At 36.5% G+C, this 26,548-nt stretch overlaps 3 protein-coding genes across 3 annotated transcripts; all 3 read left to right on the plus strand.

The window, feature by feature from the left end:
* The first annotated feature begins 5,077 nt into the window (after positions 1–5,077).
* Positions 5,078–6,937, plus strand: LOC121220356 (putative disease resistance RPP13-like protein 1). Its single transcript, XM_041100045.1, has one exon. It carries the CDS (start codon positions 5,078–5,080, stop codon positions 6,935–6,937), a length of 1,860 nt encoding a protein of 619 aa, XP_040955979.1.
* A 78-nt stretch (positions 6,938–7,015) lies between these two features.
* On the plus strand, positions 7,016–14,244 carry LOC107899892 (putative disease resistance protein At3g14460). Its single transcript, XM_041100046.1, has 2 exons — positions 7,016–7,681; positions 13,063–14,244. The coding sequence occupies exons 1-2, from the start codon at positions 7,016–7,018 to the stop codon at positions 14,242–14,244; spliced, it is 1,848 nt and encodes a 615-aa protein (XP_040955980.1).
* Positions 14,245–22,644: 8,400 nt separating this feature from the next.
* Positions 22,645–24,714, plus strand: LOC107899891 (uncharacterized). Its single transcript, XM_016825630.1, has 5 exons — positions 22,645–22,743; positions 22,856–22,999; positions 23,397–23,473; positions 24,116–24,353; positions 24,508–24,714. The coding sequence occupies exons 1-5, from the start codon at positions 22,645–22,647 to the stop codon at positions 24,712–24,714; spliced, it is 765 nt and encodes a 254-aa protein (XP_016681119.1).
* Positions 24,715–26,548: the final 1,834 nt, after the last annotated feature.

Genomic DNA, 26,548 nt, shown 5'->3' on the forward strand with positions numbered 1-26,548 from the left:
AGCAAATTTTGCTTACGTCCTCGGGCACTACCAAATATATTTCACTCCAAAATACAAGTGAGAATTTACAAAGAGAGAGAGAGAAAAAATGCCTTAAGTAGAGAATGGCAAGTTTGAGATACAGAATGAGAGATGGTTATGCCTATTTATAGTTGAGGTTCAGAGATCAACTTGCAAAGTCACTTTACAATTTAGGGACCATATATTGCAAATATCTCAGATTTTATTATGCCAATATCTCGATACCCATACCTTTGACTTTCCAATATTTGATACCCATATCTTTGACTTTCCAATATTTGATACCCATATCTTTGACTTTCCATTATTTGATACCCATATCTTTGATTTTCCATAAATATGGATAATTCCCAATAATCTCCACCTTGAAGATTTGATTCGAGTAATCTTATCTTCACACAATTCTCTCTGCCTTTGTCAACAACACTTGATAGTGCCTTCTTCAACTGTTAAACATGCAGAATATTGATCAAGTTCAAACAATGTTCGAACTTGATTGTTGTTACCACCTTGGTCATCATATCTGCGGGATTATCTGCAGTCTTAATCTTCTGAAGGTGAATGTTCCCCTCATCAATAATTTCTCGCACAAAGTGGAAACGTACATCGATATGCTTTGTACGTGCATGATAGACTTGATTCTTTGCTAAATGAATAGCACTTTGACTATCACAATACACATTAATATGCTCCTGGACCAATCCTAAGGTTTTAACCATACCTTGTAACCAAATAGCTTCCTTTACAGCCTCTGTTACAGCCATGTATTCAGCTTCTGTGGTTGACAACGCAACTGTAGACTGCAGTGTAGACTTCCAACTTATTGGTCCTCCAGCAAGAGTAAACACATAACCAGTGGTTGATCTTCGTTTGTCCAAATCACCGGCATAATCAGAATCAACGTACCCAACAACACCTTTACCAAGTGTAGTATCCTGCTTGAACAGTAATCCAATATCCATGGTCTTATGAATATACCGTAGAATCCATTTCATAGCTTGCCAATGTCCTTTTCCAGGATTATGCATATACCTGCTCACTATACTAACTGCCTGTGAAATGTCGGGTCTTGTACACACCATTGCATACATCAAGCTACCTACTGCATTAGAATACGGAACTTGTAACATGTATTCTTGTTCCGTATTTGTCGAAGGAGATAGTTGTGCAGAAAGCTTGAAATGAGAAGCCAACGGGGTACTTACAGCTTTAGTCTGCTCGTTCATGCCAAACTTCTGTAGTATCTTCTTTAAATATTGCTTCTGAGATAAACTAACTCTGCCATGAGCTCTATCCCTACATATTTCCATGCCAAGGATCTCTTAGCTTCACCTAGATCTTTCATCTCAAACTCAAGGTTGAGTTGAGTCTTCAATCTCTCAATTTCAACTTTACTCTTAGATGCTATCAACATATCATCAACATATAAGAGCAAGTATACGAAAAATCCTTCTTGTAGCTTCTGAAAATACACGCAATGATCAAATTTACTTCTTGTATACCTTTGCCCTTTCATGAACTGATCAAATCGCTTGTACCACTGCCTTGGAGATTGTTTCAATCCATAAAGCGACTTTGTCAGTTTGCAAACCCAATTTTCTTTATCAGCAGCCTTGAATCCATCTGGCTGAGTCATATAGATTTCCTCTTCCAAATCACCGTGTAAAAATGCGGTCTTCACATCGAGCTGAACTAGTTCAAGATCATATTGCGCAACCAAGGCTAGTAAAATCCGAATAGACGAATGCTTCACAACTGGAGAAAATACTTCATTGTAGTCTATTCTTTCTTTCTGAGCGTAACCCTTTGCTACCAATCTAGCCTTGTATCGAACTTCATTTTTATCAGGAAATCCTTCCTTCTTTGCATATACCCATTTGCATCCAATTGCCTTCTTTCCCTTAGGTAGTGTCACCAACTCCCAGGTCTTATTTTTATGAAGAGACTGCATTTCTTCATTCATTTCTTGCTTCCACTTTACACCATCAGGGTTACTTATTACTTCTGTGTAAGTAGAAGGAACATCATCATCTGTAATTGGAAGTGCATAGGCCACTATATCATCAAAGCGAGCAGGCTTACGAATCTCTCTTCTTGGCCTTCTATATGCAATTGAATCTTGTTGCTGTAGAGATTCTTAGGTAGGAACCTCTTCATCATTTGTCCCTTCAATATTAGCTGGATCATCGTTAACCTTTTCAAGCTCCACCTGCTGCAAAGTACTACTGGTTTTGTCATCCTTTTGTGAATCCTTGTACTTCAACATGGTTGATTCATCAAAAGTCACATCTCTACTGAAAACAATCTTCCTTGTATCAGGACACCAGAGACGATATCCTTTTACTCCATCAGTTATACCCAAGAATAATGCTTTCTTTGCTCTTGGGTCTAACTTAGATTCTTTTACATGATAATATGCAGTGGAACCAAATACATTCAAAGAATCATAATCAGTAGGAGATTTAAAAGTCCACATCTCCATAGGAGTTTTTCCATTTATTGCAGCTGATGGCAAACGGTTAATTAGATGGCACGCATATGTAACTGCCTCAGCCCAAAATTCTTTGCCCAATCCAGCATTGGACAACATACATCGAACTTTCTCCAGTATAGTTCGATTCATTCGTTCTGCCACCCCATTTTGCTGTGGTGTATCCCGAACAGTGAAGTGTCGCACAATGCCCTCATCTTGGCATACTTATAGAAATGGATCATTTTTGTACTCCGTACCATTATCTGATCGAAGTCGTTTGACCTTTCAACCAGTCTGAGTCTCCACCATCTTCTTCCATTTCAGAAATGCATCCAAAACTTTACTTTTTCTTTTCATTAGATACACCCATACTTTTCTTGAATAATCATCAACAAAAGTAACAAAATAGTGCATACCTCCCAAAGAAGCTACTTTGGTAGGTCCCCACACATCACTGTGAACGTAGTCCAGAATTCCTTTCGTATTGTGAATTGCTGGACCAAATTTTACCCTCTTCTGCTTGCCCAGAACACAATGTTCACAGAATTCCATTTTGCAAGAATTTGCACCTTTCAATAAGCCTTGCTTCACCAATTTCTGCAAAGCTTTTTCACCAGCATGTCCCAATCGCATATGCCATAACCTGGTAGCCTCTGAATCTGCATCTTTCGTAAAAGCTGTTGATGTTGATCCAATAACTGTACTTCCATTTAAATAGTACAGATTATTCCTTCTTGTGCCTTTCATCACCGTCAATACCCCAGCTACTACCTTTAGTAATCCATCTCTCAAAGTGATTGTGAGCCCTTTAGATTCTAGGACCCCTAATGAGATAAGATTTTTTTTCAAGCTAGGTATGTAGCGAACATCTGTCAAGACTTGAATTGAGCCGTCGTGATTCTTCAATTGGATTGTACCTACTCCCATTGTCTTATAAGCGCTATCATTGCCCATAAAAACAACTCCACCTTCTAGTTCTTTAAGACTAGAAAACCAGTCCTTATTAGGACACATATGGTAAGTACATCCCGAATCCAAAATCCACTCATCTGTATGACATGCCATTGCCATGCCAACCAAGCTAAAGTCTGACTCCTCATCATGCTCCGCTACACATGCATCAGAAATAGCTTTACCCTTTTGTAACTTAGGACAATTCTTTTTCCAATGCCCTTTCTCACGACAAAAAGTACATTCATCTTTGGCAGGTCTCCCTTTGGAGTTACTCCTTCTACCAGATTTGTTGCTGCGCGAACGACTTCTTACTGTTAAGACTTCTGTAGTTGTATCTCTGTGATCTTTTTTATCTTTCTTTCGAGTCTCAGATCTATACAACGCACTACAGACTGCATCAAATGTGATTGTATCCTTCCCATGAAGCAATGTGGTGGTAAGATGATCATATTCATCAGGAAGAGAATTCAACAACAGTAATGCCTTGTCTTCATCTTCAAATTTCTCATCCAAATTTAGCAAGTCTGCTAAAATTTTATTGAATGAGTTCACATGGTCATTCATCGACATACCGGGTGCATATGTGAATCGATAAAGTTTCTTTTTCATATAAAGCCTATTTTCAAGACTTTTTGTTAGAAATTTTTCTTCCAGTGTATCCCACAACTTCTTCGCTGATGTCTCCCTCATGACAGAGTACTTCTGCTCTTTGGCCAAACATAGGCGAATTGTTCCACATGCCTGTCTATTGATCTTGGCCCACTCCTTGTCATCCATCTTGTCAGGTTTTTCTTCAAGGGCTATATCCAGCTCTTGCTGACATAAGACATCCAGGATCTCACATTGCCGCATACCAAAATTATTGGTACCATCAAATTTCTCTACTTCAAATTTCGCATTGGTCACAGTAGTCTTTGACGATGACTTTTCCATTTTTTTCTCCTCAATCCCAACTACAGTACGTGAACAGTGCCGTGAACGATCGTATTCCCCAAGTACGAATCTAGCTCTGATACCAATTATTGTGCGGAAGCGTGTAAAAGAGTAAAATTATTGTACTAAAAATCACACTAAGTTCAATTCCCAGGAAAGAGAGGTGGATCGCAAGGATCGCTTAAGTACCAGGTCTTTCCTAGCCAGAATATCCCTCAATCGTAATTTAATAGCACAATAAATCACTACAATCACACACACAATTCATGCAGAATAATACAATAAAGAACACAAGAATTTAACGAGGTTCAGCAAATTTTGCCTACGTCCTCGGGCACTACCAAATATATTTCACTCCAAAATACAAGTGAGAATTTACAAAGAGAGAGAGAGAAAACAATGCCTTAAGTAGAGAATGGCAAGTTTGAGATACAGAATGAGAGATGGTTATGCCTATTTATAGTTGAGGTTCAGGGATCAACTTGAAAAGTCACTTTACAATTTAGGGACCATATACTGCAAATATCTCAGATTTTATTATGCCAATATCTCGATACCCATACCTTTGACTTTCCAATATTTGATACCCATATCTTTGACTTTTTAATATTTGATACCCATATCTTTGACTTTCCATTATTTGATACCCATATCTTTGATTTTCCATAAATATGGATAATTCCCAATATCTCCCCTATGCTGCTGGAGTTTGCTCGTAAAGAACAGCTCCATAACCATTTCAATAATTGGCAAACTATTCTCCTCAAGATCCAGGCCGTGCTCGAAGATGCAGAGGAGAGGCAGTTCACTGATCGCTTCGTTAAAATATGGCTTAACGACCTCAAAGACTTGGCCTACGATATCGAGGATGTGCTTCATGATTTTTCCACGGCGGCTCTGCGTCAAAAATCTAAGGAAGAAAGTCAAACAATCATCGGCAAGATACGAAAATACATGTATTCCTTTTTCGATCAATTTACTTTTAAATACTCATTGGCGGCTCAAATAAAGGAGATAACCACAAGAATGCAAACGATCGCTAAACAAAAAGATGAACTTGATTTGATAGAGAGAAGTGGGGGTAGCCGTAATAGGAGGCAGCAAAGGATTCCCAGTACTTCTTTGGTAAATAAATCTCTTGTGTTTGGCAGGGAGAGTGAGAAAGACTTCATTATTAATAAACTTCTTTTTGGGGAGGAAGAATCATGTGAGGTTGGGGTTCCTGTGATTCCCATAGTTGGAATGGGGGGCTTGGGGAAAACTACTCTTGCTCAGCTCGTTTATAATGATGATAGAGTTAAGACTTTCTTTAAATTAAGAGCTTGGGTTTATGTTTCTAAGGAATTTGATATTGTTAGGGTGATGAAAACGTTGTTAGAATCCTTGAATTCAACGGCTTCTGATAAGAATGACTTGAACGGTCTGCAAACTGAAGTGACGAAAATGCTGTCTAAGAATAGATTTCTGATAGTTCTAGATGATGTTTGGAACGAGAACTATAACGACTGGATGGCTCTTCGCAGTCCTTTTGAAGCAGGTTCTCCAGAAAGTAAAATCATCGTTACAACCCGTAATCAACAAGTTGCATCAATGATGGGAATTGTTTCTGCTTACCATTTGAAAGAAATGTCGTATGATCATTGTTTGTCTTTGTTCGCACAACATGCTTTAGGGAGTACAAATTTTGATAATCATCCAAATTTAAAAGTAGTTGGTGAGGCAATTGTGAAAAGGTGTAAGGGCTTGCCTTTGGCCATGAAAACCCTTGCAGGCCTATTGCGCTGCAAGATGGGTTATCATGAATGGGAAGATATACCGAATAGCAAGATATGGGATTTACCAAAAATAAGTTGTGATATTCTACCAGCCCTGAGGTTGAGCTACTATTATCTTCCTTCTCATTTGAAACAATGTTTTGCTTACTGTTCATTATTCCCCAAGGGCTATGAATTTCAAAAGGATGAAGTAGTTCATTTATGGATAGCTAAAGGATTTATCCATCAACCAAAGGGAATGAAGAAAGTGGAAGACTTGGGTTCTGAGTATTTTCATGATTTATTATCAAGGTCCTTTTTTCAACAATCAAGTGTTAGTAAATCTTGTTACATGATGCATGACCTCATCAACGATTTAGCTCAATATGTTGCTGGGGAAGTTTGCTTTAGGTTGGAGGACAAGGTTAATAGCAATGGACAGTACAATGTTTCTGAGAGGGTTCGTCACTCCTCATTCATTCGTCAGAAGTATGACGTCTTCAGAAAATTTGAACCCTTCTACAAAACAAAATGCTTAAGAACATTCCTAGCTTTACCTGTCTTTGTGCCAGATCTGGCAGTAGAATGCTATTTAACTAATAAAGTGTTCCAAGACCTGCTGGCAAAACTTGGTTTCTTAAGGATGCTATCTTTGACTGGTTATTGCATCAGTGAGCTGCCAGATTGTATTGGCGATCTCAGTCACTTACGGTACCTGAATTTGTCTCGCACCAAAATTAGATACTTACCTGAGTCACTGTGTGCTCTCTGCAATTTACAGACATTAGACTTGAGTCATTGAAAGAAACTTACTAAATTGACTCAAGGAATGGGGAATTTAATTAGCCTCCATTATCTAAATATTGTACGTACTGATAATATGACAGAGATGCCACTTCATATCGGTAAGTTGATCAATCTCAAGAAGCTGTCAAAGTTTATTGTGGCAAAAGGCAATGGGCGTAGGATAACAGAGCTGAAAGGCCTGTCTCATCTTCAATGGCAGCTTTCATTATTTGACCTGCAAAATGTGGCTGAGATTCGAGATGTAAGGGTTGCCAATTTAAAGGAGAAACGTGGACTTGACGATTTAATAATGAAATGGAGTAGTGCTTCGAATGATATTCGGAGTGAAGTAGATGAATTTGAAGTTCTTGACATGCTAGAACCTTATCAAAATCTAAAGAAACTCAGCATATTCTTTTATGAAGGATCAAAGTTCCCATCTTGGATTGGGAATCCTTCTTTTGTTAATATGGTGTATCTAAATATCTGTGATTGTTCAAACATAACATCATTACCTTCACTTGGGAGATTACCTCTCCTAAAGGACTTACACATTGAGAGAATGTGTGGAGTAAGTCTGGTGGATTCTGAATTTTACGGGGCTACTCCTTATTCTGATAAGCTTTTTCCATCCCTAGAGACTCTAACATTTAGAGAAATGTCGAAGTGGGAGAAATGGTTTCAACCTTTGGAGTTTGAAGCTGCAGAAAAAGTATTCCCTTATCTTAATCAACTTGTGTTGCAGAGTTGTCCAAAGTTGGTAGGCGATTTGCCCAACCTGCTTACTGTTGTTCCAATAGGGTCGGAAGCGTGTAAATTATTGTACTAAAAAATCACACAAAGTTCAATTCCCAGGAAAGAGAGGTGGATCACATGGATCTCTTAAATACCAAGTCTTTCCTTAGACAGAATATCCCTTCTATAGTAATTTAATCGCACAATTAAATACTACTATTATACCCTCAAATATTGAAAGAAAAATAGGACAAGAAAGAACACAAGAGTTTTAACGAGGTTCGGTAAATTATACCTACGTCCTCGGGCACTAACACCAGATGATAACTTTACTATCTTCAAAGTATTACAAACAAATAGAATTCCTTAAGAATTCTCAAATGGGAGAAGAGAGAAAACTAAGAGAGAAAGATTGGTTGGGATGAATTAAAATGAGAAATGAGAAGGCCTATTTATAGTTGAGGTTTAAGGACCAAACAATAAATAGCCCATTATCTCAAGGACCAAAAAAAATTATCCCATGCCACTTTTTCAAAGTCAACTTTAGGGTGCTAAACTTGCACCACTTTGTATTGTTTGCCATTAATGTTGTCTCCCATTAATGTTAACAATCTCCACCTTGAAGATTTGATTAGGATAATCACATCTTCACACACTTCCTTCAACTCCCCAAATTCGATAAAGCTATCTTTTGTAGTGCCTACAAATGCACTCTCGAGCGCCATACACCTGAAGGTGCTCAAATTCTTAGGATGTTAATCAAGTTCAAACAATGATTAAACTTGATTGTTGTTACCACCTTGGTCATCATATCTGCGGGATTATCTGCTGTCGGAATCTTCTGAAGTAGAATTTTTCCTTTTTCAAAGACTTCCCGCACAAAGTGATATCTTACGTCGATATGCTTGGTTCTTGAATGATAGACTTGATTTTTCGCTAAATGAATAGCGCTCTGATTGTCACAATATAAACTTATGTGACTTTGAACAACTCCTAAGTCTTTCAACAATCCATTAAGCCAAATAGCCTCCTTAACAGCTTCTGTAACTGCCATATATTCTGCCTCTGTAGTAGACACAGCTACTGTAGACTGTAAGGTAGACTTCCAACTCACTGGGGCTTTCGCAAGAGTAAACAGATACCCCGTAGTTGAACGACGTTTATCTAAATCACCAGCAAAGTTGGAATCAACATATCCAACTACTAACTGACCAAGTGCTTCATCCTGTTCAAAAATTAAACCAACATCTACTGTTTTTCGAAGATACCGTAGAATCTATTTCACTGCTTGCCAATGTCCTTTTCCAGGATCATGCATATACCTGCTCACAACTCCAACAGTTTGTGAAATGTCAGGCCTCGTACACACCATCGCATACATCAAACTCCCAACTGTATTAGCATATGGGACTTTCGCCATATATTCTCTTTCATCTTCAGTCTTCGGAAATAATTGAGCACTAAGTTTCAAATGAGAAGCAAGTGGGGTACTTACATGTTTTGTGTTTTCATTTACACCAAAACATTGTAATACCTTTTTTAGATATTACTTCTGATTTAAACAGAGCTTGCCTCTCGGTCTATCTCTACTTATCTCCATGCCGAGAATCTTCTTGGCCTCACCTAGATCTTTCATCTCGAACTCTTGATTCAACTGAGCCTTCAGCTTATCTATCTCATTTTGGCTCTTCGAAGCGATTAACATATCATCAACATACAAGAGTAGATAAATGAAAGATCCGTCATGCAGCTTCTGCAAATATACAAAATTGTCATATTTGCTTCTTGTGTACTTCTGCCTTCTCATAAAGCTATCAAATCGCTTGTACCACTGCCTCGGGGATTGCTTCAATCCATATAGCGATTTGTTCAGCTTACAAACCCAATTTCTACCACCAGTATCTGTGTATCCTTCGGGCTGAGTCATATAGATCTCCTTTTCTAACTCACCATGCAAGAAAGCCGTCTTAACATCAAGTTGAGCTAGCTCCAAATTCAACTGTGCTACCAAGGCCAACAAAATTCTAATGGAGGAATGCTTCACAACAGGGGAAAATACATCATTGTAGTCAATTCCCTCCTTCTGAGCGTAGCCTTTAGCTACCAATCTTGCCTTGTAGCGAATATCCTTCTTGCTAGGAGATCCATCTTTCTTTACGAATACCCACTTGCATCTGATTGCCCTTTTACCTTTCGGTAATTGCGCCAATTCCCAAGTATTGTTCTTCAGGAGAGACTGCATTTCTTCATCCATGGCACTTTTCCATTTATCACTTTCTAAGCTTTGCATTGCTTCTTGATAAGTGATAGGAATATCATCAACAACGGGAAGGGCGTAGGCCACCATATCAGTAAATCGAGCAGGTTTACGAATTTCTCTCCGTGGCCTTGCAACTGCAACTGGTTCTGGTGTACTTAGTGGTTCTTGGGTCAGAACCTCTTCAACCTCTAATTCCTCCATTGTGGCTGGAGAATTAGACTTATTAACTGGGCAAATCCCCATCTGCTCAAACTCCACCTGTTTTGGAGTACACTCCACCTGCTGTGGAGTATTGCTCGTCTGAATATCTTTATCTGCTACCTTTTTCAATGTGGCAGATTCATCAAAGGTAACATCTCTGCTACAGATCATTTTCTTTGTGCTTAAGCACCAAAGACGAAATCCCTTCACTTCAGAAGTGATTCCCATAAAGAGAGCTTTCTTTGCCCTCGGATCTAACTTTGACTCCTTCACATGGTAATATGCAGTGGATCCAAACACATGTAAGGAATCATAATCTGTAGCCGGTTTTCCAGACCATACCTCCATAGGAGTTTTTCTTTCTAATGCAGATGATGGCAAACGATTAATAAGATGGCCAGCGTATGTCACAGCCTCAGCCCAAAATTGCTTGCCCAACCCAGCATTGGACAACATACATCGAACTTTCTCAAGCAATGTTCGATTCATACGCTCTGCCAATCCATTCTGCTGTGGTGTATCCCTAACTGTGAAGTGTCGAATAATACCATACTCTTGGCACACATCGAAGAACGGATCACTTTTATATTCCCCTCTATTGTCCGTCCTAAGCCGCTTGATTTTCTTGCCAGTCTGGTTTTCGATCATAGTTTTCCATTTAAGAAAAACTCTAAGCACTTCATCCTTAGTTCTCATGGTATACACCCAAACTCTTCTGGAAAAGTCATCAACAAAAGTAACAAAGTAGTGTTTTCCTTCCAATGAAGGTGTCTTGGAAGGCCCCCACACATCTGAGTGAACATATTCCAAAATACCTTTTATATTATGGATAGCAGTACCGAATTTCACTCTCTTTTGCTTTCCCAGAACACAGTGCTCACAAAATTTTAATTTGCAAGCCTTTGCACCTTTCAACAATCCTTGCTTTGCCAGAATTTGCAAGGATTTTTCGCTGGCATGTCCCAACTTCATATGCCACAACTGCATTGAGTCCAAGTCTTTGTTACCGGAAGCTGCAGCGACTGCTCCAATAACTGTACTACCTTGGTAGTAATACAAGTTATTTTTCCTGATGCCCTTCAATATCACAAGTGCGCCAGATGTCACTTTCAAAACCCCATCTCTCATAGTAACAACTGAACCATTGGATTCCAAGGCTCCCAATGAGATGAGATTTTTCTTCAAACTGGGCACGTACCGAACATCAGTCAGAACTCTGGTTGATCCATCTTTATTCTTTAATTGGATTGAACCTATCCCAACAGTTTTACAGGCATTGTCATTGCCCATATAAACAACTCCTCCATTTAGTTCTACTAAATCAGAGAACCACTCCCGGTTAGGGGACATATGTTAGGTACAACCCGTATCCAATATCCACTCATCTGAATGGAACGACGATGATGATGCAACCAGTGATAGTTCAGAGTCACTAGTATCATGCTTAGCAACACAAGCATCTACAGCAGCTTTTCCCTTATTCTTCAGCTTTGGACAATTTTTCTTCCAGTGGCCTTTCTCATGACAAAAAGCACATTCATCTTTCCCGAGTCTGGACTTTGACTTTGATCTCCCATTTTGAGTTTTCTTCCGAGTGTATGAACGGCCTCGGACTACTAAAGCTTCTGTATCTCTGATTGAGTTTTTCTGTTTGTCCTTCTTTCTCTACTCATAACTGTATAAGGCCGCACAGACTTCGCTTAGAGATACATCACTCCTGCCATGAAGTAGAGTAGTTTCTAGGAACTCAAACTCCTCAGGAAGTGACCCCAACAGCATCAAAGCCAAATCTTCATCTTTGAATGTCTCATCCATATTCAGCAAATCAGTAACTAACTGATTAAATTTGGTGATGTGATCATTCATTGTGGTACTTGGGACGTATGTGAAGCGAAACAGTCTTTTCTTCAAGTGGAGCTTATTTTGACTGTTTTTCTTCAAAAATTTTTCTTCAAGTGCCACCCACAACTTATTTACAGAAGTCTCCTTTGAAAAAGCATACCTCTGCTCTCGAGAAAGGCATGATCGAATTGTGCCACATGCCAACCGATTGATCGCCTTCCAATCTTTCTCCTGTACATCATCTGGTTTCTCTTCATCAATGGCAATGTCTAGACCCTGCTGAAAAAGGGCATCTAGAACCTCACTTTGCCACATACCAAAATGGCCCGTGCCATCAAAGATCTCCACGGCTAATCTTGCATTTGCAATTGTCGGTCTTGTCCACATGGACGATGTTGAAGCTCCTACACCGACCGTTTTCTCCATAATCTTTCAATATACCTAAGGAAATCTTTTCTGATGTGGAAGATCAGTTCAAACTGCAACCACAGAGCATACTACGATTAACCTTCGGCTCTTGATACCACTTGTTGTTCCAATAGGGTCGGAAGCGTGTAAATTATTGTACTAAAAATCACACAAAGTTCAATTCCCAAGAAAGAGAGGTGGATCACATGGATCTCTTAAATACCAAGTCTTTCCTTAGACAGAATATCCCTTCTATAGTAATTTAATAGCACAATTAAATACTACTATTATACCCTCAAATATTGAAAGAAAAATAGGACAAGAAAGAACACAAGAGTTTTAACGAGGTTCGTTAAATTATACCTACGTCCTCGGGCACTAACACCAGATGATAACTTTACTATCTTCAAAGTATTACAAACAATTAGAATTCCTTAAGAATTCTCAAATGGGAGAAGAGAGAAAACTAAGAGAGAAAGATTGGTTGGGATGAATTGAAATGAGAAATGAGAAGGCCTATTTATAGTTGAGGTTTAAGGACCAAACAATAAATAGCCCATTATCTCAAGGACCAAAAAAATTATCCCATGCCACTTTTTCAAAGTCAACTTTAGGGTGCTAAACTTGCACCACTTTGTATTGTTTGCCATTAATGTTGTCTCCCATTAATGTTAACACTTACTTCCCTCATAAAGCTTTCCATTTTTGAGTGCCCATTGCTCACAGCACCAACTCTGAGTCTCCCATCTCTTCGTGAGTTGAATTTAGAACAATGTGATGAGCGGTTTCTTACAAGGCTCAAGGACCTCACTGCTCTCACTAGGTTGAAAATTGAGAACATTTCCAATCTTTCTTGCTTACCTCAAGACTTTACCTGCTTGGTATCACTTCAAGTTCTTGAGGTTGAAGATAGTGGTGAACTGAGATCCCTGTGGCAAGAAGGTGCCGGATTTGAAAACCTTTCTTGTTTGAAGCGCTTAGCAGTCATAAAGTGTCCTCAACTGTTGCAGTTGATAGATGAAGACGAAGAGCTGCCCTCCAGCCTAGAGTATATTGAAATAGAAGATTGCAGTAACCTGGTAAAGCTTCCAAAAGGGATGCAAAAGCTTAGAACATTGAACGACTTACATATTAAATGGTGTCCCAAACTATTGTCTTTTCCAAGTGAAAGTTTACCTTCTCTTCTAAAGAATCTGGTAATCTTGGAATGTACCTCATTACAGTCTCTACCTAAAGGAGTGGTGCACGATGGTAGCAGCAGCATCACCAGATGTCATCTTAAACAATTGGAGATTGTGGGATGTCCATCTCTTTTGTTTCCATCTGGTGAGTTACCAGCTGCTCTTAAGCGCCTTGAGATTTGGGATTGCGATTGGTTGGATTATATTCCAGAGAGGTTGCTGCCGAACAGTAGGTCACTTGAATTCATTCAAATTGGAAACTGCAAAAATTTGAGAGCCTTACCTCATTGCCTGTCCACCTTTGAACATCTTACAGAGTTACATGTAAATCAATGCTCTTCCTTGGAGTATTTCCCAGAAAGCGGGTTGCCCATCTATAACCTCAGGGCACTGTTAATCTTTGAATGTGAGAATCTCAAGTCCCTACCCAATCGGATGTATGACCTCACAACTCTACAACATCTGACAGTGTTTGGTTGTCCATGTATAGAGACTTTTCCAGAGGGTGGTTTTCCCCCAAAACTGCTATCATTTACTATATTGGGTTGCCAGCAACTCAAGTTATGCTGTGCAATGTGGCACCTGCACAAGCTCACTTCTCTTAAAGACTTAATTGTCGGTGATTTTGATAGGGATATGGTTTCCTTTCCAGAAGACTTTACGATTCCTCCAAATCTTGTCCACCTGCAAATCTAGAGACTACCTAAGCTGAAATCTATATCTGAGGGGCTCCTGGACCTTATTTCTCTTGAAGTATTAGATGTTTGGAATTGCCCTAACCTCCAGTGCTTGCCAGAAAAGGGCTTGCCTATCACTCTCGGTGTACTTCATATAAGAAATTTCCCTCTACTTGAAGAAGAATGCCGAAATGAGAAAGGTGCATATTGGCCAATTATTTCTAACCTTTCTCGTGTGAGGATAAATTATGTTGACATCCGCTGAACAAGAACAAGCAGATTGCATTTCTAGATGGATAGCAAAGAAAGGTGCATATTGGCCTATTACTTCTCACCTTCACTAGTAAGGATAATTCATGTTGACATCAAGCACAAGCAGATTGCATTCCTAGATGGACAGCAAAAACTAATTCCTCCTGTTCAACCGGGTAAATCCTTGTTTGAACTACTCCTTTGGCCCTCAACTTGCACACATTTACTGTTGCATATTCTTTCTGTGCATTTTGGGTAAAAGAAGACTTAGAAACAATTTATATTACCTCCCTATCTATTTCTGCATCTAACTCACAAGGGGCATGTTGCATGACACTGTTGCCCTCCAGAAGAAATAGTTTAAAAAATGAGCATACTCATGAACACATTCTCATAGATTTCTTTAGTTTTATATTTCAAAATTAATTATATGCCTCTGATAACTGGGTTAGCCGCTCCCTATCATAGGTCACATTAAGCCTGTCGCACTGTCACACTGTAACCTTCTTGTTAGGACATTGTCTCTCTCGGTTTGTTGTCAAGTGAATGATAATAGTAACATTTCCCCTTACTAGTTCTCGCAAATATCACATGCATGATGAATCTGTTTGGTTATAGATTGCAGGTTTGATCATCTTTGATCCTAAAGAAATGGCTGCTGTTTTACTCAGGAGATCATATGCTAAGTGGTGCCTCCTAATGTAGTGATTTTCAGAAGAAAACCATCAATGTTAGAACGTAATTTAGATTCTTAGCCGAGTATTGCCTCCTAGTTCTACATTACCAGAATTCTAGATTCCAGCTATCTTCTGTTTATATGAAATGGAGAAAGTTTTGGAGTTCAGACGCAATAAAAGGCGAACTCCTCTGTCATTGCCATACAGGTATGGCCATTAGCATCATACTTCTTTTCAATATTAGTAAGCCTGCTTGCTCCTTTTTTTAGGTTAACAGAAAAAGGGAATTTCAGATGTCAACACTTAACACTTGAAGCGAAATTTTGTTGAAAAAAAGAAGAAAAAAATCTCTCAAATATGACAAAACGAGTATGATGTGCCATTCTGATTTCTGATGTAGAGCTCCGACGTTCCTTGACTCATCATTAGTATATATTAATGCTTTTTTAACGTTAATAATCTTCTAGTAAGTAGTTGAGGTATTCGTTATGTAGTCTAAAAGATGTTTTTAAAGCTCCTGAATTGGTGGTTCTCCCTACCTAACCCAAACTAGTATAAAATTATTGTCTGCAGCTGTTTTGTCATCTTTATTGTTCAGTTCAATTTGAAGCATGATCTCCATCTTGGATTGTAGTTCAAACATATTCGATCCATGAAAAAGAAACAAGTTGTTGCCATTGGAAGATTCATATGCCGAGGTGAATCGCCTTCCAAAGCGGTGATATCTGGAGGAGCCCATAGATCATCAAACAAATTCCCATGAAAGTATTTCCTGATATAGCCCACACTACAAGCATGATGAGTCGCAGATCATTTCTATTCACTTATATTGATGATGCTTGAAAGGTTCTGACTCAGGAAAGACGGAGATATTTAAGTTTATTTTAAATTGAAAATTATTTAAATATTATAGTAATAAATTGGTTCGCACGAAATGTTTTCAATAATTTATTTAATAAAATTTGGTATTTTAAAATTTTAAATTTTAAATTTTAAGATTGAAAAATAAATAGAAGAAGAATATTAAAATTTTCGCCAATGAGATAAATATGATGCATTATTTTAGTTTTTATCGCTAATTCTTAATATTTTTTAGCATGAATGGATTTTTTTTATTAAAAAAATATGACTTGAAAATTAAGTAACCGTTAGACAATGGGGACATACTTGCTTGACCGAGACCATACTATGCTCACAGTATGAGTAGTTTTTTGAAATTGTTAATATAATAGAATGATTAGAGCTGAAAGCTTTTTCCATCTTGAATGTGAGAATTATCCTAAGACATTTTCAGTGAAAATAATAACTTAAGAGAAATTAACTTGAATATGGGTTGAGAATTTTGCTTGAGGACAAATACACGCTTAAGTGTGGGGATATTTGATAAGTGTTAAAAGTAACATATTTTAACATCATTCTTATTGCGTTTTTGGGTTATTATTCGATATTAATTGTGAATTTTTTACTCATAACCCTTTAAATGTATGTTTTAATGCTTAATAGAGCACTTGGGAGCAAAAAGATTGAAAATTGAAGCGTTGGAGCAAGTTACAGGAGCCACATGGGTTGGATCATTCCACATGGCCGTTTGATCCACACGGGCGTGTGGTAGGCTGTGTTGATTTCACGATATTTCACACTGAATTTTAAAAAATTATTATTTTTAAATTTTTCGGGCATTCTAAGACTTATATATGACAAAAATAAGAAGATAAGAGTGAGTCGTCAAAGAATATTCAAGAAAACAACTCGAAAAACACCATTAAGATTCTCATTTGATTTCTTAGAAAGTTATCACGTGTTTCTTTATTTCTTTCAGTTATACTGTATCTTGGATGCTTTTATTTTCAAGCAAGAACTAATTTTCTAAATACCTAGGGGAGATGAACCTTATGATGGATTCTATCGTTTGATTTTTATTTTACGCAATAAATATTTAGTTTTTTGTTCTCAACTATGTGTGTTTTATTTTTGGTTTAAGATTTCTAAATTATTGATCCATATTTGATGTGTTTAAATCGGAGGTTGAATAGACCCTGTTTAAGAGTAGATCTTGCGTAATTCAGTAGAGTTGCATGCAATCCTAGAAATAGGACGACATAAATCTACCGGGTTAGAGTCAAATCTAATAGGGGAATTCATAGCATGAGCTAATGCAATAATAAGGGTTTTAATTAGGATGAAATTTCAATTAATCAACCTAGAGTCAGTTGCTCTTATGCTTGAAAAAGATACTTGCACACTTTAGAGATTTCTACGGATCAAGGTGCTAAGTAAAGAAATTGCGTAATTTAGATTGATAATGACAAATAAAATCTAGGTGAATTATTTCTTGGGTATTGTTTCGCTTTTTGGTTGTTAATCAATTAATTTCGTGATTTGTTCTTTTTCATATTTGTTAGTTAATTAATTTAGTTAATTTTAATTTTTAATCAATACCTCAAATTATTCGATTAAATAATAGAAAGACGGTAATTACTAGTACTTTTAGTTTTCGTGAGAACGATATCTTTGCTCACGGTAGCTATACTATTAATTGATAGGTGCACTTGTCTTAGTAAAATTTTTTTGCTCACGGTAGCTATACTATTAATTGATAGGTGCACTTGTCTTAGTAAAATTTTTAGTTAGTTTCACGACGCATCAAGTTCTTGGCACCGTTGCCGAAAATTAAAATATTAGGAAAACTTTATTTCTATTAATTTAGCCATTTTTCATTTTAATTATAATATTTTTTGTTTTAATTTAATTATTACATTCTAATTCTTCTTTTGTTTTTATGACTAGAGACAACCCATTGAAACCGTTAATTTTTTTTTTATAATGAGATTGAAAAGGCTACTCGCAAAAATCAGAGAAAAGTTAGAGATGTAAGAAAAGATCAACAGATTTTAATAGATAATCAAGAGCAAAAGGATGAGATGGATAATAATCTTGGTAATCAGCGACCTTATGCATGTCCTACTTCTTGGATTATGTATGACTATGCTGAGCCCACTCTGATTGGGTCTGAATTGAGTATTTTCAAATAGACTATTGTTGCAAACAATTTTGAGATTATGTCGAACACAATTTAGATGGTGCAACAGTATGTTTAGTTTAATGGGTTACAAGATGAAGATCCGAATGCTCATTTAGCTAACTTTCTGGAGATTCGCAACACATTTAAGATTAATGGTTTTACTGATGATGTCATACGCTAACTATTGTTCTCATTCTCTTTGAGTAACAAGGCAAAACAGTGGTTGAATTCACTTCCACGAGGTTCCATCACTACTTGGGTGTAGATGACTTAGAATTTTTTGTTGAAATATTTTCCACAAGCTAAAACAACTAAGTTAAGAAATGATATCTCTTCTTTTGTTCAATTTGACCTTGAGACACTTTACAATACATAGGAGAGATTTAAGGATTTGTTGAGAAGGTGTCCTCGTCATGGACAACCTTTGTGGCTCAAAGTTCAAACTTTTTACAATGTTTTGAACCCTTCAACTAGACAGATGATTGATGCAACAACTGGCGAAACACTGAATAACAAAATACTGAGTCAACCCAAGAGTTTATTGAAGATATGACACTGAATAATTATTAGGGGCAAGTTACGAGAGTAAAACCTACCAAGACACCTGGAGTTTTTGATATTGATGCAGTCTCTATGTTGGCGAGTCAAGTTGAAGCTCTTGGTAAGAAAATTGGTGGTTTGAGTTTGGCTAAGCATTTGAATTTGGCAATGCAATATGATGCAACTAGAGCGGGGATGATTAATCCGAAATGTTTTCCTTTCAAGTCTAACATGAAGTATGAGCAAGTCTACTTTATGGGTGATAATTTTAGACCTCAGAATAACCCCTATAGCAATAACTATAATCTAGAATGGTGGAATCATTTAAATTTTTCTTGGGGTGGTCAAGGAAATCAAAGGTCACAACTAGAGGTGCTCATGGGTCGAGCGGCTCAGCCTGGCCCGACGGCCAGCCAGAAATATGGGAGGGTTCGGGTAAAAATATAGGCCCGAAATATGGGTTTGGGTAAAAAAATGAGGCCTGTTTAGAAAACGGGCCGGGCCTCAAGCACCACCTTTTTGGCCCGGGCCCGTCCCGACCCGAATCTATAATAAATATTTTTAAAATACTTTATTTTTTATTTTTTATTTTTAAAATAAATTTTTGATGTTTATTAAAAAAATGGGCCTGGCCGGGCTCGGGCTTAGGAATTTTTTCTCAGGCCGGGCCGGGCCCAGGACGAAATTTTTTTCTGGGCCCGGCCCAACTCGGCCCATAAGCACCTCTAGTCACAACCCTCTATGGGTTTTCAGCAACCTTATTAGTAAGAAAAGAAACTGAACCTTGAGAAGATATTAGCTAAATTTATTTCAGTGTTTGAAACTAGATTTCAAAACACTAAGACAACTTAAAAAAATCAACAAGCATCAATTTAGGGACTTGAAAATCAAATTGGACAACTTGCTAAACTTGTTTCAGAAAGACAACAAGGTAGCTTACCTAGTAACACTGAACCCAACCCAAAAGAGCATGTAAACATAGTTACATTGAGAAGGTGGAAAAGTGTTGTCCGAATTGGAAAAGAAGTTGAAACAAAAAACTGATGAGAAAAAAATTGGGGTGGCAGAAAATGAGAAAATTCAAACACCGATGGTTAAGAAATTCAAACTATCAATTCCATATCTAGCAAAGTTGAAAAAAAGACTGCATGGATGAATAATTGGGTAAATTTCTTAATCTTTTTAAATAATTACATATTAACTTACCTTTTGTTGAAGCTCTTTCGCAGATGCCCTGTAACATCCCCCTTTTAAAAAAAATAGAGAAGAAGAATATTTATGGTAGAAGTCCTTGAATAAGTGATTTATAAATAAATAGTAATATAAGAAATTGTGATCGTTTTTAGAGAAAACTGTCAAACATGAAAACATAGACGATTATTAGTAGGAGTATGTGGTTAAGTTAGAAATTCAATATCGAGTTTAGGGATTAAATTGAATAAGTTAGAAAAGTATAGAGACTAAAGTGTAACTATTCTATTTTTTTATGGAAATGACTTAATGGAAATTTTACCATTTCTTAAAAAAATCAAAAGTTTAATGATGATTAAATAATTATTATTTAACATTTTATTTAAAATAATAGTAATTTAGTAAATATTATAATATATATATATATATATAAAGAGAGAAAGATAAGTTCTTTCTCATCTTTCTCACGAAATTTTGGGAAAAAAAGAAAAAAAATATTATTTTTCTTAATGGAGTGAAATAGATATATTTTTTGATAGGAAATTATTAGAAGATGAGTTCTAGCTTGTTAGAAGTGTGAAAAAGAAACAAAAATGGATGAAAAGTTTATTTGGTATATTTGGCTATGTTAAAGGGGAAGTAGAGAACATTGACCACTTTGTGTAATATTGGTGCTAAATGATAGCTTCTGAAGTAGTGAGTACTTTAGTGAAGAAGGAATTGAAAACAGATAATCGAGTTGAAAGATATGCGAATTTTGGACTAGAAAACTTAAGTTGCCAATATGAATAATCATACATATTTAAGTTTATTTTTATTAGTTTTAGTTTTTGAATCAATAAATGATGTTGTTTCGTATTGAATTGCTCCTATTGTAGCTAAAAACAAAGCGAACATCTTGAAGGAGAAAGGCGAAGAAAAGGAGTAAAGCAATTAAAACTTCGGTTTGTGCTAATATCTTATTTTCATTACATAAAGCTTTAGAATATATAGTTTACTATGACTAGTTATATTTATTTTATTTTATTTTTATGAGTTTTGGATGAGTTTAAATGATTTAGTTAATATTTATAAAATTATGTTTCGAGATGAATACTATGTTTTTCATAAGATCAAATTAGCAAATTCATGGTTATGATTTGGATTTAAGTATTATGATTTTAGATGACAGAGCAAGAAAATGATTAATATGTTCTGAATTGGAAGCCTAATTTTACACTAGGCGATATGTGATTTAAACATGAAACGGAATTGAAATGAGAATTATATGAAAATGGAATTGAAATGGATCATGAAATTTAGTTTTTACCCCGTTTCACTAAGTTAGACTAAATCAAATATAGTTGGCATACCATAAAGTCTTTATATAAGAGAATTTAGATCTCCCCAATTCCTAGAGGGTTGAGGGAGAAAATGCCAAGTTAGTCAGTTGTTATTATTGTTAGCCCCAATTCTCAGAGGGTCGTGGACTACTCTGATAGCCATCGTTGTTGAACAACTCAGGGTGATGAATTCATGTATCTGGTTATGAGTCTAAACTTTAATACATGGTCCAAATTGAAAGAAAAGAAAAGAAAAAACAAAACTTGAAATTATTTGAATTTCCATATTGTGAAAATTAAATTAATTACGCGATTTTGAATTTAATTAAAAAGCTTATTTTCTTTATTCGATTTGTCAACATCAAAATATTAAATTTTATTAATATTAGAAATTTCTTTTATTGTAATGTTATTAATGATATTTATAATCATGTTTTAGTTTGTTTCTATCAATTAATTTGTGTCCAATACTTATGTAATGATTTATATGATATTAGCACCACTGAGCATAAAAATTGCTCAGCGTACGGTTTGTCTATTTTTCCATGTGTAGGTAGTTAGATTCGCTAGATCGTTCCAGCAGCATCCGAAGAAGCAAAGTTCAGCTCAAACAATGTTGGTAAAAAATTTACTTTATAGTTGATGTAAATGGCATGTACCTAGGCTTGTATATTTATAATATTATGTCGTAAACTGAATTTAAATATTTTCGTTATATTTTCTTTACTAGTACTTTATAACTAATGTTTTGGATGAAAAAGTAAAGCATAGAAATCTAGTTTACTGGTATGTTTTGAGAAATCGAAGTGTGGGAAATTGATTTAGGAGATGATTTGAATGTGATTATATTGTGAAATCTAAATTTTTGCAGGGGATTTTTACGTAAAATAGGTAGAACTGTTGCCAAAATTTTTATAAAATAATTTTACCACTACGTTTCCTTTTCAAGAAAAAAATTAAAAAATTAGTTGCTTTGGCAACGAAATGTGGCATTTTGTATTCGAATCCAACAACTGGGTCAGGTATAAGGTGTCACATGCCCAAATATGCAAAATTTTTAAAAGAGTTGTTAACAAATAAACAGAAGTTAAAAGAGCTATCCACCATGGAACTAAATAAGGAGTGCTTGGTCATTATCCAAAACAAACTGCCCATTAAAGTGAAAGATCTAGGGAGTTTTACTATCCCTTGTTTTATTGGTAGTTTAAACATTAAAAAAGCATTGGCTGATTTGGGTGCTAGTATAAATTTAGCCTTATAAAATGTTCAAGTAACTTGGTCTTGGTGAACCAAAACCCACTAGGATGAATATTCAATTAGCTGATATATCTATTAAATATCCTAGAGGTATTATTGAAGATGTACTTGTGAAAGTAGATAAATTTATATTCTATGTTAATTTTGTTATACTTGATATGGATAAGGATATTGAGGTGCCTTTGATTTTAGGTCTACCTTTTTTAGTCACTACTAGAGCTATTATTGACAAGGGTAATGGTAAACTTGTGGTTAGGGTAGGTGATGAGGAGATCGTTTTTCAAATACATGATGCCATGCGAGTTTCTAGTAGATGATTCCTTTTATTTTATCAATTCTATTGATCATGCGATTCAAGATTCATTGTAGGAAATTGTTTACAAGGACACGTTGGAACTGTGCATTGTTCGAGGTGAGAAGGTTGATGAGGATAATTTTGTGTCAAGTGAAATGAGAATTAATCTGGATGCTAATGAGTCTTCACTGAGACAAAAAGAGTTCGAGACCATTGAGGTACGTAAAGAACTGAAGTCGAAGCCCTCCATTGAAAAACCTCCCAAATTGGAGCTAAAACAATTACTGAATCATTTGGAGCATGTATTCCTTGGAGAAAACTCTACATTTCCATTAATTATTGCTTTAGACTTAGTCACATGAGAAGGATGAGTTACTTCAAGTGCTAAAGGAACATAAAAGAGTTATAGCCTGGAAAATTTATGATATCAGAGGGATCAGCCCCTCTTTTTGCACCCACAAGATCTTAGTGGAAGACAAGGATAAGCCATGTGTGCAATCTCAAAGGAGGTTAAATCCAAATATGAAGGAAGTTGTAAAGGCTGATGTAATTAAACTTCTAGATAACAGAGTTATTTACCCTATATTTGATGGTACTTGGGTGAGTCTTGTGCAGGTTGTTCCTGAGAAAGGACGCATGACTATTGTGGCTAATGAGAAAAATGAGTTGATTCCAACAAGAACAGTCACAAGGTGAAGAGTCTGTATTGACTACAGGAAGCTGAATGATGCTACAAGGAAAAACCATTTTCCTCTATCGTTCGTGGATGAAATGTTGGAGAGGTTGTTTGGTTATATGTACTACTACCTTTTGGATGGACTTTTTGGTTACTTTCAAATCCTGATAGCTCTCGAGGATCAAGAAAATACGACATTTACATGTCCATATGGTACGTTTGCTTACTGAAGAATGTCTTTTGGATTATGTAATGCCCTTGCTACTTTTTAGCATTGCATGTTAGCCATCTTTGGCGAATTTGTGGAAGTATTTATGGACGACTTCTCAGTATTCAGTAATTCTATCCATCTATACCTTAAAAATTTGAAACAATTTTTAATAAGATGTGAGAAAACGAACCTTATGCTTAATTGGGAAAAATGTCGCTTTATGGTTCATGAAGGGATTGTTTTGGGTCACAAAATTTCTAGTAAAGGGATTGAGGTTGATAAAGCACAAAATTAAACCATCGAGAAAGTACCTCCCCTTAATTCAATTAAGGCTATCAGAAGTTTTTTAGGACATGTTGGTTTCTATAAGAGATTTATCAAAGATTTTTCCAAAATAAAGAAGTCTTTAACTAATCTGCTAGAAAAAGATGTGTCATTTAATTTCAGTCAGGAATGTTTAGAGGCATTTAATGTTCTTAAGGAAAAATTAATCAACGCCCTGGTTATGGTTGCACCTGATTGGAATTTACCCTTTGAACTAATGTGTGATGTGAGTGATTTTATAGTAGTTGCAGTTCTTAGACAACAAAGAGACAAACACTTTCAGCCGATCTATTATGCTAGCAAGACTCTGACAGATGCACAAGAGAATTACACAACTACAGAAAAAGAATTGCTAGTTGTGGTTTTTGCATTTGATAAATTTATACCTTATTTAATATTGTCTAAAGTTATTGTGTATACTGACCACTTTGCTTTTTGCTACCTTTTTTACTAAACCGGATGCAAAACTTAGACTTATAAGGTGAATTTTATTGTTGCAAGAATTTAATTTGGAGATTAGAGACAAGAAAGGAGATGAAAATCTTGTAGAAAACCACCTCTCAAGGCTCGAGAATCCCCATATTGAGAAGCTTGATGACATGATAAATGATTGGTTTCTTGAAGAGAGGCTTTACGTGGTAAATGAATCTGAAGTCCCTTGGTTTGCAGATATTGCAAATTATTTGGTTTCTAATATTCTACCGAAAGGTTTATCTCATTGATAATGGCTTTCTAGGTCTACAACCCAAGTGCAGGTTATATTCAAGTGATAAAATCTTGGGAGTTCGAGGTCAATCCACAGAAAATTTGATTAGGACTTACAAGATTACAAGTATTATGCTAGAACAGAAATTTAACACTAATGTAACACCCCAAACCCCGCCTAGACCTTATGGCTGAGTCTAGAGATGATACAAAGAAGGATTTTGAAAACGGTGTTATTTTGATAAAGCTTTGTATGGTTGTTCGATAAATCATCCAAGTTTTATAACTGTTACTGAAAGTGTTATTTAATTAATTCATTTGCCAAAACATAATTTACAGTGAAAGTCTTAGAAACCTTTATATTTTGGAAATCCAATTCGTATGTTCGGAAAAACTTTTGTTTTTGTAAAACTGTGATTTTAGTCAAACGTCATAATAAAAGTTAAAACGCATCCAAAACCCAAATAAAAATCAAACAGCCTAGAGAGTCCAATAATTACAGAACTCCCAGAAAAATAACCTTTAAATTAAATAAAAACCATTAATTAAAACAGTTCATGACCTCGTAATGGTCACCGTGAGACTCTGTCGCACCGATCCGCCTAAGTATGTGAATTACCTGAACAGAACAGACAAACAGATGTGAGTTTTCGTAAACTCAATGTGTCGCCCAACAGAAATAGACATGCAACATACACAAATTTCATGATCAGTCAGGTACAGATTCGGATCTAAGTTCATAACAGATACAGTTATCAGAATCAGATAAACAGAACAGATATAGTGAATCTTATGCCAATCCTTTACACACCATATCCGACGATCCTATCACACCATGTGGGGTTAAAAACACGCACCCATCCCTACACAGCATATAGTGTCTATGGGACACATTACATATCATATGTAGTCAAGCTGCCAGAAAATAGACGAAATGTCGCCATACAGATCACTTTCTCCACATATACAAGACCCACCCCAATTATAGATACATAATACAGATGCAAAAATAACAGATTAAACATGCTTAACATGCTTGTATACAAATAACATGCATACTTAAATAGTACAGTCAGACATACATTTAGTATCCTACTCAGATGAGTCTATCAGAATATCATAGCACACAAAATGGGGTTTGGTTAGCCCTTACCGACCCTACGGTAGGCCCACAGTTGATCGGAACGACCCGTATGACTCTAGAGAAAATTTTAGAATTATGGGCGCACATTCTCGTATGGCCCAGATGGCTTGGCCCAGAACTCACATGCTCGTGTCATGCCCGTGTGGGCCCACACGGCCAATATGGCCTTGCCCGTGTGGTCCACACAACCACACTCACACCATTACACGGTCGTGTCCTGCGCATGACCACGCCTTCATCAAACACACGGTCGTGTCTTGCACACGGCCAACTACACGGCCAGGCACATGCCCGTGTGGCGTTGACAGACAACACTTTCTGCTTTCACCGAAACTCAATTTTTTGCGTTAAGAGTATACACTTCGTTCGATTTTGATACGAAAACACTCTCGAGACCACTAGAACCTAAAATCGACAAACCAAACTCCTAAAATCAGTTTTAATTCTCAACTAAACTGAACCAACGAAACTGACCATGGTTCAATTCAAGTGTTCGCCACTTACCCACTACCCTGAACAATTTCGACTACAATAACGTGAGAAGAGAGTCTCGATCTTCCTGATTCATTGCTGTATGAAAAGAAATATCAACATGAATTATCACAAACCGTTGCCACAGAAATGAACTAGAACTCACCCCTTAGCTTACCTAAGCACATGGAGAGATCAAGGGTTCGCATCACAGTGATTTGGAACACGAATTGACA

The sequence above is a fragment of the Gossypium hirsutum genome, chromosome D08 (assembly GCF_007990345.1).
Source record: "Gossypium hirsutum isolate 1008001.06 chromosome D08, Gossypium_hirsutum_v2.1, whole genome shotgun sequence".
NCBI lineage: Eukaryota > Viridiplantae > Streptophyta > Magnoliopsida > Malvales > Malvaceae > Gossypium > Gossypium hirsutum.